Genomic DNA, 10949 nt, shown 5'->3' with positions numbered 1-10949 from the left:
AATCTCATTGTATTTCTCAAACTGATCAAAGAGATGTCAGTAGAAGGAAGCCCTTAATGAGCAAAATTTTAATCAATTTTTTCTTACAAAAACATTTTCAGGGAGTTCAAAATGAAGCATTTCATTGGGAACATACAGTGGCAGCAGCCATTTCAAAGATATTTTACAAATATCAAAGAAACAATGACTGGAGGGCCAGAGTGCAGAGTCCCCTCCTGTAGCAATAAGCCAAACATACAGCTGGAGATGCATGGTGTCTGTATAAAGATGGCATAGTTACAACACCTCAAGCTCAAATGGGAGTAACATGTTCTCAAAGATTTCTGACCACTGAAACCCAGCAGTATTTGTGCTTGACTGACACTAGCACTGGGTTACTGAAGGCTCAGAGAGGTGCCATAGAAACTGGGCTGGGAAAAAAACATAACCTAAGGGATATATGAAGGGATTTCCTACCTGCACCATCTGGTTCAATACTGGGGTTGCAATAAATGCAGCGGCAACTTAAATAAATGTAACTGTTTAACAGTTAACGTTTCATATGTAAAATGAGGTCCGCAGGAGACTGGAGGGACACACCAGTGTGTGTGCTGAAAAAACACATACTGCAATGCTTCCTCCAGCAGAACCTTGCTGTCTTGTTTACAATTTATTTTGCTCTGGTTGTCACCTGAAGAATAAATGATACAAAATTCAGCCCCTGCCAAGAAAGTCAGTCCCTCTTCCTTGCTAGCTGTAAGTGGTGCTTACAATGCATTGTGGGTAGTATACAGTGGCATTTGGCATCCCTCACGGCTGCTCTTTGACAAAAAGGTAATGAGGCGACCCCGTCTCGCTTTAGACGCTCTTTTCTGTTTTGGAGAGTGCAGGTCATGTTTGTGTGGGTTTATTCTCTGGCAGAGGAGTTGGGTAGTTTGGAGGTGCTCTGTGAGGTGGTGGGGTGGGGGTGGGGCGGTGGGGGAAGGGTCTCAGTAGTCGTCACCCCGGCTCACCACTTCTTTGCAGGTGGGCCTGAGCAGGATGGTGTGCTCGAACTGAGCGGTGTAGCAGCCCTTGGAGTCACAGAGGGGAGGGTAGGGGTCCACGATGCCCAGGTCGCACAGGTTCTTCAGGGCCATCAGGTACTTGCTCTCGCCCAGGCGGTCCAGCCAGCGGCGGCAGAAAGCCAGCGTGCCAAAGTTCTCGTTGATCACGTTCAGCAGATGCTTCGCTCTGGGCAGCCTGGACAAGAGAGCAGGGACATTATAGCACCTTCCAGACCTGAGTTTTCAATATTCCCAAACACAATCATTTGTTTCACCGAGGAACTGTGGTGAGATTTTACACTTTTATCAGCCATCTTGGAGGTCTACTGGAGAAGCAGCTGACTGTAAATAATGTCAAACTATAAAATGTGGCCAAAACAGAAATCTGAAAAAGGTGACTGGTCTGATAAGGTAGATTTGTTTTCAAATTTCAGCTGCTGTGACTGAGTAAGCTGTCTCGTTTTTAGCTGTCTGTGCTCCAAAACGGGTTTGGGTTAACCAAAATGACTAATCGTGCCGCAACTCAAATGGTTGACTTTTGGTTTTGTCTGCTAGACAACTTGCCGGCAACATAATTTAGCAGAAGAAACTAACGTCAGCATACGACTACTAGCCAGCAGCCAGTTGAGCTTTGGTACAGTGTTGTGTTGTCTTGGTTGCTGGGTGTGATATGAGTCCACATGGCCCACATATCCACTGTCTTTCTATCTCTCCATTCACTTCCACAGCAAAACAGCTCCACACATAAACAAAGGCAAACAAAGCTGGTTATGTCAATAAAAAACAAGTCCAGGTGTCTGTTTTTTCCCCGTACATTTACAAATATTCCTGAAAGTATTATCAGGATGTTTCTTCTTCACACCAGGTTACTATGTGGCATTATCTGCTTTGTTAATGTTTGTTTATATGCTGTGTTATTTTGGGAGCTGTTTTGCAATGGAAGTGAATGGAGAGATACAAATCCAGTATTGTGGATTAGCAGCCCAGGGGAGCACAGAGCAACTAATGAGGAGATTTCACCAGCATGTGGACTCATAATCACACCCAGGGAACTAGACAACCCAGAATCAATCCAAAGGTCAGTGTTGCTTCAAAGTTAGGCATTGTGCATATCAGACATTTTATAGCAAATGGCTGTGAACTCATCATATTACTATTGCTTGCTAGCTAACTAAGACGTTGGCATTGTCTAAATATGACTGGAATGAAATCTATGCGATATATCAGCTCTGAGCCAAATAAACAAAACACACACAGTCGAGACAATAGAGTCTTCTGTGGAGAAATGCAGTTAGCTGCTGCCAAGACCTGTGGGCCTCCAACATGGCCACCAGAGGGCGCATTACATCATGTCCGACTCGCCATTGCTTTTCAAACTGATTCGGTGGTTTGATCCCTATCGTCAACAACATCGTGTGTGATTACACCCGTCTTGTGACGCTCCGTTTTGATAGGAAACATAAATAACGTGAGAGCAGAGTGAAGGCAGACGCGCTCTCACCTGATGGGAACGTGGCCGACATCAAAGTTCTTCATGTAGTGAGAGCACTCCATGTCATCGTGGACCACACCCTTCCCTGTGCTGCCAAACGTCTCGATGGCATAAACCTCTCCCTCCTGCAGGAAAACAACACATCAGATACTGTGTCAGCATGTGCTGTCAATGTGCTCCTTTTCTTTCCACTTTCCAGCTCTAATTTTGCAATTACAAGCTGCTATTAAAATCTTAATAGTGACAACTGCTAATTAACAATAAACACAGTTGGACCAAAAAAGAACAGTAAGAATATGTCCTCTTCAGTGAGTTGTTTGGTCTAGATGGTGAACAAATGGACAGTGTTAGTCAGGTGAAATGACTTTAAACCTACCTCCATTTTCGTCGCTTCTCCTCCTTTAACAATGGGCACAGTCTTGCCAGCATGTATCCTGTACTGGCCGATTGAATGGCCGTTCAGGTTGCGGATTGGCTTCACTGGGATGGAAAAAGCAGGCAGTGAGACAAAAAGAAAAAAAAAAGTCACAACAGCACTTTTGTGCCACCTGCATGAATCATTAACAGTGACAAAAATTACCATAATAACTATGTTACTGTAATTGCTTTAATTGATGCCTTGCAAAGAAAAACTTACATGTACTGCATTTCAATGTGAAGATACAATCCATCCATATTTTTGGTACAGTCTCAGTGTGTATATATGAACTGCTGCATATTATCAGGTCCTTGTATCAAAAACTCAAACAACTTATGCCTGAGAGAAAATGTTATGCAACCTTACAAATCCCAATTCGCCAGGGTCGACACTCTGCAGCTTTGGATTGAGGCTCAAATGTTGCTATCAAACCAGATCAGGTTTCTGATACCTGCAGTTTTTCTGTTTTTTGAAGATATGTAACGTTTTGGTCTCAAACCCCAGGATTTCTAGCTTCTATGCATGTGCATCTAACAAAGTACCTTGGTATGTTTTGCCATCAAGTTCAACCTCATAGGACTCCATCACTTCCTGAATCGCCTCTCCCACATCACACAGACGCACATCGATTCCAGCGTTCTGTATCGAGAAGAAAACCAGAATGAGCTTGAGGAACTTTGCAGATCAACCACATCAGAATGATTTGGAGTGTGTGTGTGTGTGTGTGTGTGTGTGAGTGTGAAAGTCATACTTTGATTCCAGTATTGGTGGCGTCTCTCACAGCCTCCAGCAGCTTGTCATACTTTGGGTTAAAGGTGACAGTGAAGGCACAGTCAATGATTCGCCCTGAAAAGAGACACCATGGAGAGCAGAACACCTTTTAGGAATGACTGGCTGTTGGAGTGCCATGATGATGAGGATGAGGAAGAGGAGGAAGAGTAGATGAGGTATTTTAGGGCTGCTGAGGATCAAAGGTAAGAGGCAACAAGGTGAATAGAAAGTTGACACCTCGCCTCCTGACACTTAAAAAGTTTAAGCTTCTTCAACACCAGGAAATGTTGCGTACTTCCATTGGGAGTAAATCAGAGGAGGCAGTTTGATTCTATGTAGGCAGCTGTCTGTTTACAACAACCAGACAGAAAATACAAAGTGCTGGCAGAATATCTATTACTAGTTACTATGATCACATGAAAAGTGTTGCTGGAGATCTGGTAAATGACTGAGAACTGCACATAAGTAGTGTTTGAATGCTGCAGCCAGTCATTACAGAAACAAAGCGGCACAATAACAATTTCCCTTTTCAGCACAAAACAAGTAATGCACCACTTGACAAAACCTCAGATAGTGTTACAGATTCCTGACATTTTTTGGTGTACATGCCGTACCGTTGATGTGCGTGCCGAAGTCGATCTTGCAGACGTCGTCGTACTGCAGGACAGTGGGGTCTCCGGCGTTGGGGGTGTAGTGGGCAGCACAATGGTTCAGAGAGCAGCCAGTGGGGAAGGCCAAGCCAGCGCTCAGCCCGTTCTCCTTGATCAGTTTCCGAGAACAATCTTCCAGCCGCTCGCTAGGCAGGGGGAGCAGAGAGGATGCCAGAGAAAATGAAGCAGAATTGAGCAAGTTCAACTGAAAATGAAAGAGGGAACGGTGATGCCAAAATGCTGCAGTGCTCCTGACATTGAGGCCCAAGTTCAATGAACAGACACAGGACTCAATTTGAATTCTGAATACAAACACGTTAAAATCAAATGTTTTTTTTCACTCTAGAAATACTCTTTGTTAATGGAATACTTTGCCAATTTTCAGCTTTGTATCATTACAGTGTCGGTAGTATCTGCACATGACCAGTGTTGACCTTCCCTCCATGTTGCCTGCACCCACAGCTCCCCATTCATTTGCGGGCAAAAGTCTGCCAGATGACACAAAATACATGACTCAGAGGACTTTTGCCAGCTGTAGTGAACTAGAGATTGTACTTGTTGCACAGAATAAGTGCAAGAGCGAGAGTGTTTTGTTACTAACACGGCAACATTACAGTGTGAAAACATAAAACACACATTATTTTAGGACTCCTGTTCAAGACTAGCTTATCAGAGCCAAAAGAGCCAACAGGAATACCACAACCTTTTTCTTTGGGCACTATTTTTTTTTTTTGCTTATGTTTTTGTGATGAAAAAAAGGACACCAATCTGTCAAGCCTGAACTTGTTGAACGGTACCACGCCTTGAAGAAAATCAAACACATATTATAATGGGTTCCTAGTCTTCTCCTGTGCCTGTGAAGCTACAACAAAGTGATATGTTGTCACTTGTCAGGCTGCAGTATTTTGGACTAATTAGTAAGGATATACCCTGGTTGGTAAGGCAGCAGCACAGGGTGAGGTAAATTAGTCAAGACAAGATAAAATAAAGCATGACTCTCAGATTCTCGGTGATTAACATAAAAAGGGCGCTAATTCGTGGGACTGCAGCACCGTGTCAACATGTTTGTCCAGGCTTGGATCAAAGTCAAAAATGACACCAAGATGCATCAGGCCTGAAAATGCATTCACAGGCACTGGATCCATCACCACAACACAGCCACGCATGACATGTGAGACGGACCGACTGTGTCCAGCTATATGATTCACTCCCTCTCCCAAACACACACACAAAAGGATGATGACAAAGTGATGATGAGTGGATTATGACGATAAGAGAAGCCTCACCAGATTTCAATCATGGTCATGCCGGGTTTGATGAAACTGCGGACGTGCTGGCGGACCTGTCTGTGGGCCTCGGCTGCCTGTCTGAAGTCGTTCCACACCTCCTCGTTGGCTTTATCCAGCACTCGCTTCTCCTCGTTGGTGGTGCGCCAAGCTGCGCTGCGACTGGCAGGTGGACACACGGGTTACACAAAATCACACAAAGCCCACACCGGCCTAAAGGCAAGACTGCCAACTCCATCTCCATTATAAATTCTAACTCTGCTAAATGGGTAACATTTGAATGACTTGACTATATGTTCAATAAAACTGATGAGCGGGTACATTTTTAAGGAAATGATGGAGAGATCTAGTGCTCCTAAAATGCTGAGTGTGGCAAAATGATGTACACATATTCTCCTGAAAAGAGCTCCATGGATAAACTGTTGCATTTTAGTCTGTCGGTGGAAATACAGGGGAAATGTATATTCACAGAATAATCAAAGCAACATGAAACAATTTCAAGGGTTTCCTTAGTTACTATTAATATAAGAAAAACATTAGTTTGAAAGTAATTTGTGGTGGAAAAAAGTGCTCACCAACAGGCATGTAAACAAAATTGTGTACAACATTTAAGAGACATAAACTTTTGTGGAAAAATGATGAAGAATGAAATTTTAGCTCATGAAACATGGAACCAAAACTGCTGTGTTTGTTTTTTTCAGATTAAATGGCTGCATGCCTAAATGCTGCAAGCGGTGATTGTTTTCAGAATTTAACAAACCTCATGGTTCATCACTTGACTGAGGCCAGAACGTTACATGAGCTGAGGCACAGACAACAACGACCTGGCTCAGCCGGTTTCTCCAAACCACTGGCAGCCTGCAGCTACAGGGTTATCACTACATGTGTTACCTGCACATGCAAATCCCACTGTACATTTGAACAATGTCCACCCACATGTGGGATCTGTGCCAGATGGAAGCAGCTCTCTCTCCAAAGTGGTGTGTGTGTGTGTGTTCATGTGAACTTCTTATGTCTATGATACACTAAACAACTTTTAATATCTTCACTGATTTTGACAAGAATGACCATATAACACTAACCGACTTAATGTACCAATTGTACTTGTTTTGGGTTTTTTTTTTTTACACAAACATGACAACTGAGATCGTAAATTTGTCACTTGCAACTGAAGCAGACAGCTCACATCAAACTCACATGACAGGACAAGATCTCACGTTACTGCGAGGAGGAAAAACAAGGTGCAACTTTAGAAGTTTGCTCCGTATTACAGGGCAGACAATATGGACACTACAAACTGAGGAGGCAGTCAGAGGTGAGAAGCAGGGGTCTATCAATACATTATTCGTACTGAACCATTTTGTACAGGGCTGCGCATCACAAACTGAAATAAAGTTGTCAATGTCAATTTAGAGAAAGAAAAAAAAAAGTTTCCTGTGCCACTGAGCTACACAAGGCAGCGAACACGATGCAACAGGCAGTGTGCCGTCTGCCCCTCCCATCCCCAAAGAAACACAGTGGCACACTAAGCTAAGCTAAGCTAGCTCGTTGCAATATGGGTCTGGCATTTGGAGCCACTTTGTTTTCCCTGTGAATTATGAGGCGATGGCAAGAGAGTGGTGGAAAAACAAAAAACAACTGCAGGTCGTTTCCACCTCACAAGAGTACTTTACACCAATGGGGATATTCAAACATGACAATTCATCTACGCCGACGACACCCCAGTGTGTTGACTGGGGTGTCGTCGGAAACCGCAGCTTTCACAACATGCTTAGTGTCACTGGTACACTGATCCTTCACCAGCCCATTTTAGTCAGACTGTAACTGCTTCGTACACAAAACAAAAAGACATCCATCATTGTTCAAACTAAAACAGGGTCATAGTTGATTTTGTTTTAATGAATAACTTTTTTAGGGAGAAAAAAAAAAGAAAATTTCTCGGGTATTTATATTTTTTTGCTATATTGAAATTTCTATATCGTATGAAATTGACACATGAATTTTGTGAACCGTTACGCCGCAGTGAGAGGCTAATTTTACACTGGGAATCAGGGGAAAAGTTGTGTGATGTGCCACCAGCCTTACCCGTCCTGTACGACAGGGTATTCACACTCCTGTCCAATGGGGAACACTCCATTCGGGTACAGCTCACAGATGGGCACAGATGGGGGGTCAGTCTGGGATTTGGCTAAAGAGAGAAAGAAAAATAAAACCAAACGCATTCAGGAAATCTGACTGTGTTGCCCTAACGTCACACCCCTACACTCAACGTTAAGATAGAGCTATTTGCTTGATTAAACTGGGTGATAAATAAGATGGAGGGCAAATGTCTCCAGAGTTGTACTCCAGAGTGGGATGGCAGAGATCCAGTTTCACTCCACAAGGAACAAAATATAAACTGCACCCTTCATCCACTGCCCTGCTGCCGACCCAGGCGACCACACTGTGTTCGCTCATGTGAACATGCAGCCATACTGTCTTGCAGCACTAAGATGGGAGGCGTTTGCCAACTCACGTCCTTTCTTCTTCTTTTTCTTCTTCTTCTTTTTCCCTGCTGAGTTTTCTCCATCATCTCCGTCTGCAGAAAAAAAAAAAGATGCGGTCATAACAACATCTCCCGAGTGCAATGTTTGTCCTCTGTGCACTGACATGTGACGCTTCATGTGTTGTTTACAGTGCAGCTTTGCTCGGACAAAGCTGATGTTTTCCCTGATGCTGTAAAAATGAGTTTTTTGGCAATTACCTTCCTCCCCATCCTCCTCTTTCTCCTTGTCTTCTATAGCTTGCTTCTCCAGCTGTTGGGTCACCTCAGGCACTCCATTTCCCTCTGCCTCAGTGCCTGCAGCAGTAAACCAATCATGTAAAAAAATGGAAAAACAACTTATATATATGTGTATACAGTGCTATCTGCAATCAAGTAGCAGCAACCACAAGGTGTTGTATCAGCAAATGTCACTGGTAAAGAATGAGAGGTGGGGCTAGGGGAAAACAGCAGTGCAGCACTGGACCCACTTTACATTATAGGCATGTGGCTGATGCTCTTACTACAGAGTGAGCTTTAATTCCTATAGCAGCAACATCACAAAGAACCAATGGTAAGGAGTGGAAAAGGGTCCTGACAACACCAAGAGAGCTGCTAAAAAACAAGGGAGCATGTGAAAACATTCTGTGAGAGCACAACCCCCTTAGAGGAATATTTTAATAAATGTTAGTTTATTCCTCAACACCTTCAGTGCAAGTAGTAACACTGGAAACAAGAGTACCAACACCAGGCCTTAGTCGATAAGCAAATTAAAATTAAATTGCTGTTTGTAGTGGGGGTGGGGAGGGTCGGGGGATCAATTCACTTAAGTATCCTGATTTTTTTTACTCAATTTTTTTTTAATTAGTGAATTGATTTAAAGTAAAGACATTGGTATCATATCGAAACCAGATGACATAAGGAATCTGTTGGTACCAAGTCATGCTTGGTTGTCAGCAAGGCAGCTGCATATTGCTGCAAAGTTAGTGATAAATTTTAGTGAAGGAAAAACTGTCATAGCCATTTTGCATTGACCTCTGACCTCCAGATCTCTGCATGAAAATAGGTTCTCTGGGCACCCACTGGTCTCCCCTTTGCAGACAAGCCCACCTTAGGCTAATCCCATGCAGTCTGGAGCACAAACCATGCAGCTCTCTGCATGCAGTGCAAATGTGTTATTTTGGCCTATAATAAAATGTTAAATTTCTGCACACCCTAGTTTTTACTAGTGTTTTTTAAATGACGCGACTTTTTTCTCCACGGTACAACCTAACCCTATGTAATGTGCTTAGAGGTGGTTGATGTAGCAAAATATCATTGTTGGGGTTTTCTAGCCTTACATAATAATTCTGGCAAAGAAGAAATTATGAAACAGGAAAACTTGGCTTGGACTCGGCGCTGCCAGCAGTCCCGGTAGGCCCAGACTCTGTTATTTATCCGTGTTTTCTGTCACTTGTTAAACTTTTTTGTCGAGCTCGTCAAATGTCACTGTGCCTGGCTGCTGCTCCGACCAAAGCCAGGCGATTTTCATAAAGGCCTGACTGGCGACACACTTCACAAGCCGTACTGTCAGCCCGCATGGCTAATGAGTATCGCTGTCAAGCTCGCAGGAATCAGTGCAAACACGTCCGGGCACTACGTACAAAATAAAAGCCGCAACGACGAACATGCGCGACTTGCATCATTTTTGCTCATTTGAAGCACCGAACTGAAAACAGAGAGTAAATATGAGAAACCACTACTCATAACAATGTATTTCCCGTCAATTGATTATATCCACAGCCAAACATATCATGTGCAGAGTGCACTTTAAAAAAAAAAAAAAAAAAAAAAAAAAAAAAAAAAAAAAACTTCGAATGCACATATTTATATATTTCTTATTTTTTGTTCTTCCAATAATTTCAGTAAATGCTTATAATATTTTCTTCTCTTGAGAACAGAATGATAATTAAAAATACATTATGGATCCCAGGTGATGCAGTTGCTGAAATTCTCTGCTGCAAGGAATACAAAAAGAGTTAAGCTATATAAAAAAGCACGTGCGGACGTGCTTTATCTATGGATATGTGCATTAACACTATCTGAGCATTGATCGCAATTGTAAAATGAAGAATGCATTACGTATTTTATATCTAAATACGCGCATTAACTCTATGAATCTGCGTTATATTACGGGAGAGATGCGATTATAACTATGTCCAAACGATTTGTCTGCTTTTAATGTCTGAACATTCAACAGACTAGTTGGATACTTATTTTGAAAGCAAAACCTGGTGATTTCCGGTTTTGTTCTTGCTGACTTTGGCGAACTTGACGCAGCTCTAATAAGTATCGTTAGCCTCGCTAGCTCGTTAGCGGGTAACAATTCGGAAGTCTCTTGCCTGGCGTTGAGGACTTGTTCTTCTTCTTTTTCTTCTTCTTCTTTTTCGTGGTCTCCTCGGCTGGGTCGGCCTCCTCTTTCTCCTCCGCCTCCCCGTTCAGGTCCCGGTCGTGGTGGGACTTCTGCTCCGCTACCTGCTCCGCAACCACATCCGCCATGATCACAGGCGCTGCTGGAAAAGAACGCGCAAAGGTTTGTGGGAGTGCTCAGTGTGATGCTGCCTTCACTGGCGGTGGGAAATATAGGAAAAGTAAACATGCACCTGAACTGTCCCAACAAAGTGGTGAACACGACTGGGGTACAGATATTTTTTCCGTGATATTAGTGTCGATATATAACGCAGTGGCCGAGAGGATGAAGATGCTGTCAGCTATTAATGTTAAACGACATGCATTTAGTTGTTGTT

At 43.1% G+C, this 10949-nt stretch overlaps 1 protein-coding gene across 1 annotated transcript; it reads right to left on the bottom strand.

Moving 5' to 3' along the window:
* Positions 1–53: 53 nt before the first annotated feature.
* LOC115355295 (methionine aminopeptidase 2) lies at positions 54–10737 on the bottom strand. The gene is made up of 11 exons (XM_030046041.1): positions 10545–10737; positions 8386–8481; positions 8158–8220; positions 7728–7830; positions 5643–5804; positions 4321–4502; positions 3687–3781; positions 3478–3574; positions 2894–2997; positions 2527–2642; positions 54–1221 (listed from the first exon to the last, which is right to left on the bottom strand). The coding sequence occupies exons 1-11, from the start codon at positions 10699–10701 to the stop codon at positions 969–971; spliced, it is 1428 nt and encodes a 475-aa protein (XP_029901901.1). The 5' UTR covers positions 10702–10737; the 3' UTR covers positions 54–968.
* Positions 10738–10949: the final 212 nt, after the last annotated feature.

Source organism: Myripristis murdjan, chromosome 23 (assembly GCF_902150065.1).
Source record: "Myripristis murdjan chromosome 23, fMyrMur1.1, whole genome shotgun sequence".
Taxonomy (NCBI): Eukaryota; Metazoa; Chordata; class Actinopteri; order Holocentriformes; family Holocentridae; genus Myripristis; species Myripristis murdjan.
This window is presented reverse-complemented; position numbering and strand designations above follow the sequence as displayed.

Bases quoted from the DNA above. Each gene is read 5' to 3' on its own strand.
- LOC115355295 (XM_030046041.1), bottom strand. From the start codon at position 10,701: ATGGCGGATGTGGTTGCGGAGCAGGTAGCGGAGCAGAAGTCCCACCAC. The intron at 8,482-10,544 runs GCAAGAGACTTC...TTACTGCTGCAG, and splicing joins GAACAAGTCCTCAACGCCAG to GCACTGAGGCAGAGGGAAAT. The intron at 7,831-8,157 runs GTGAGTTGGCAA...TTCTCTCTTTAG, and splicing joins GAAAAAGAAGAAGAAAGGAC to CCAAATCCCAGACTGACCCC.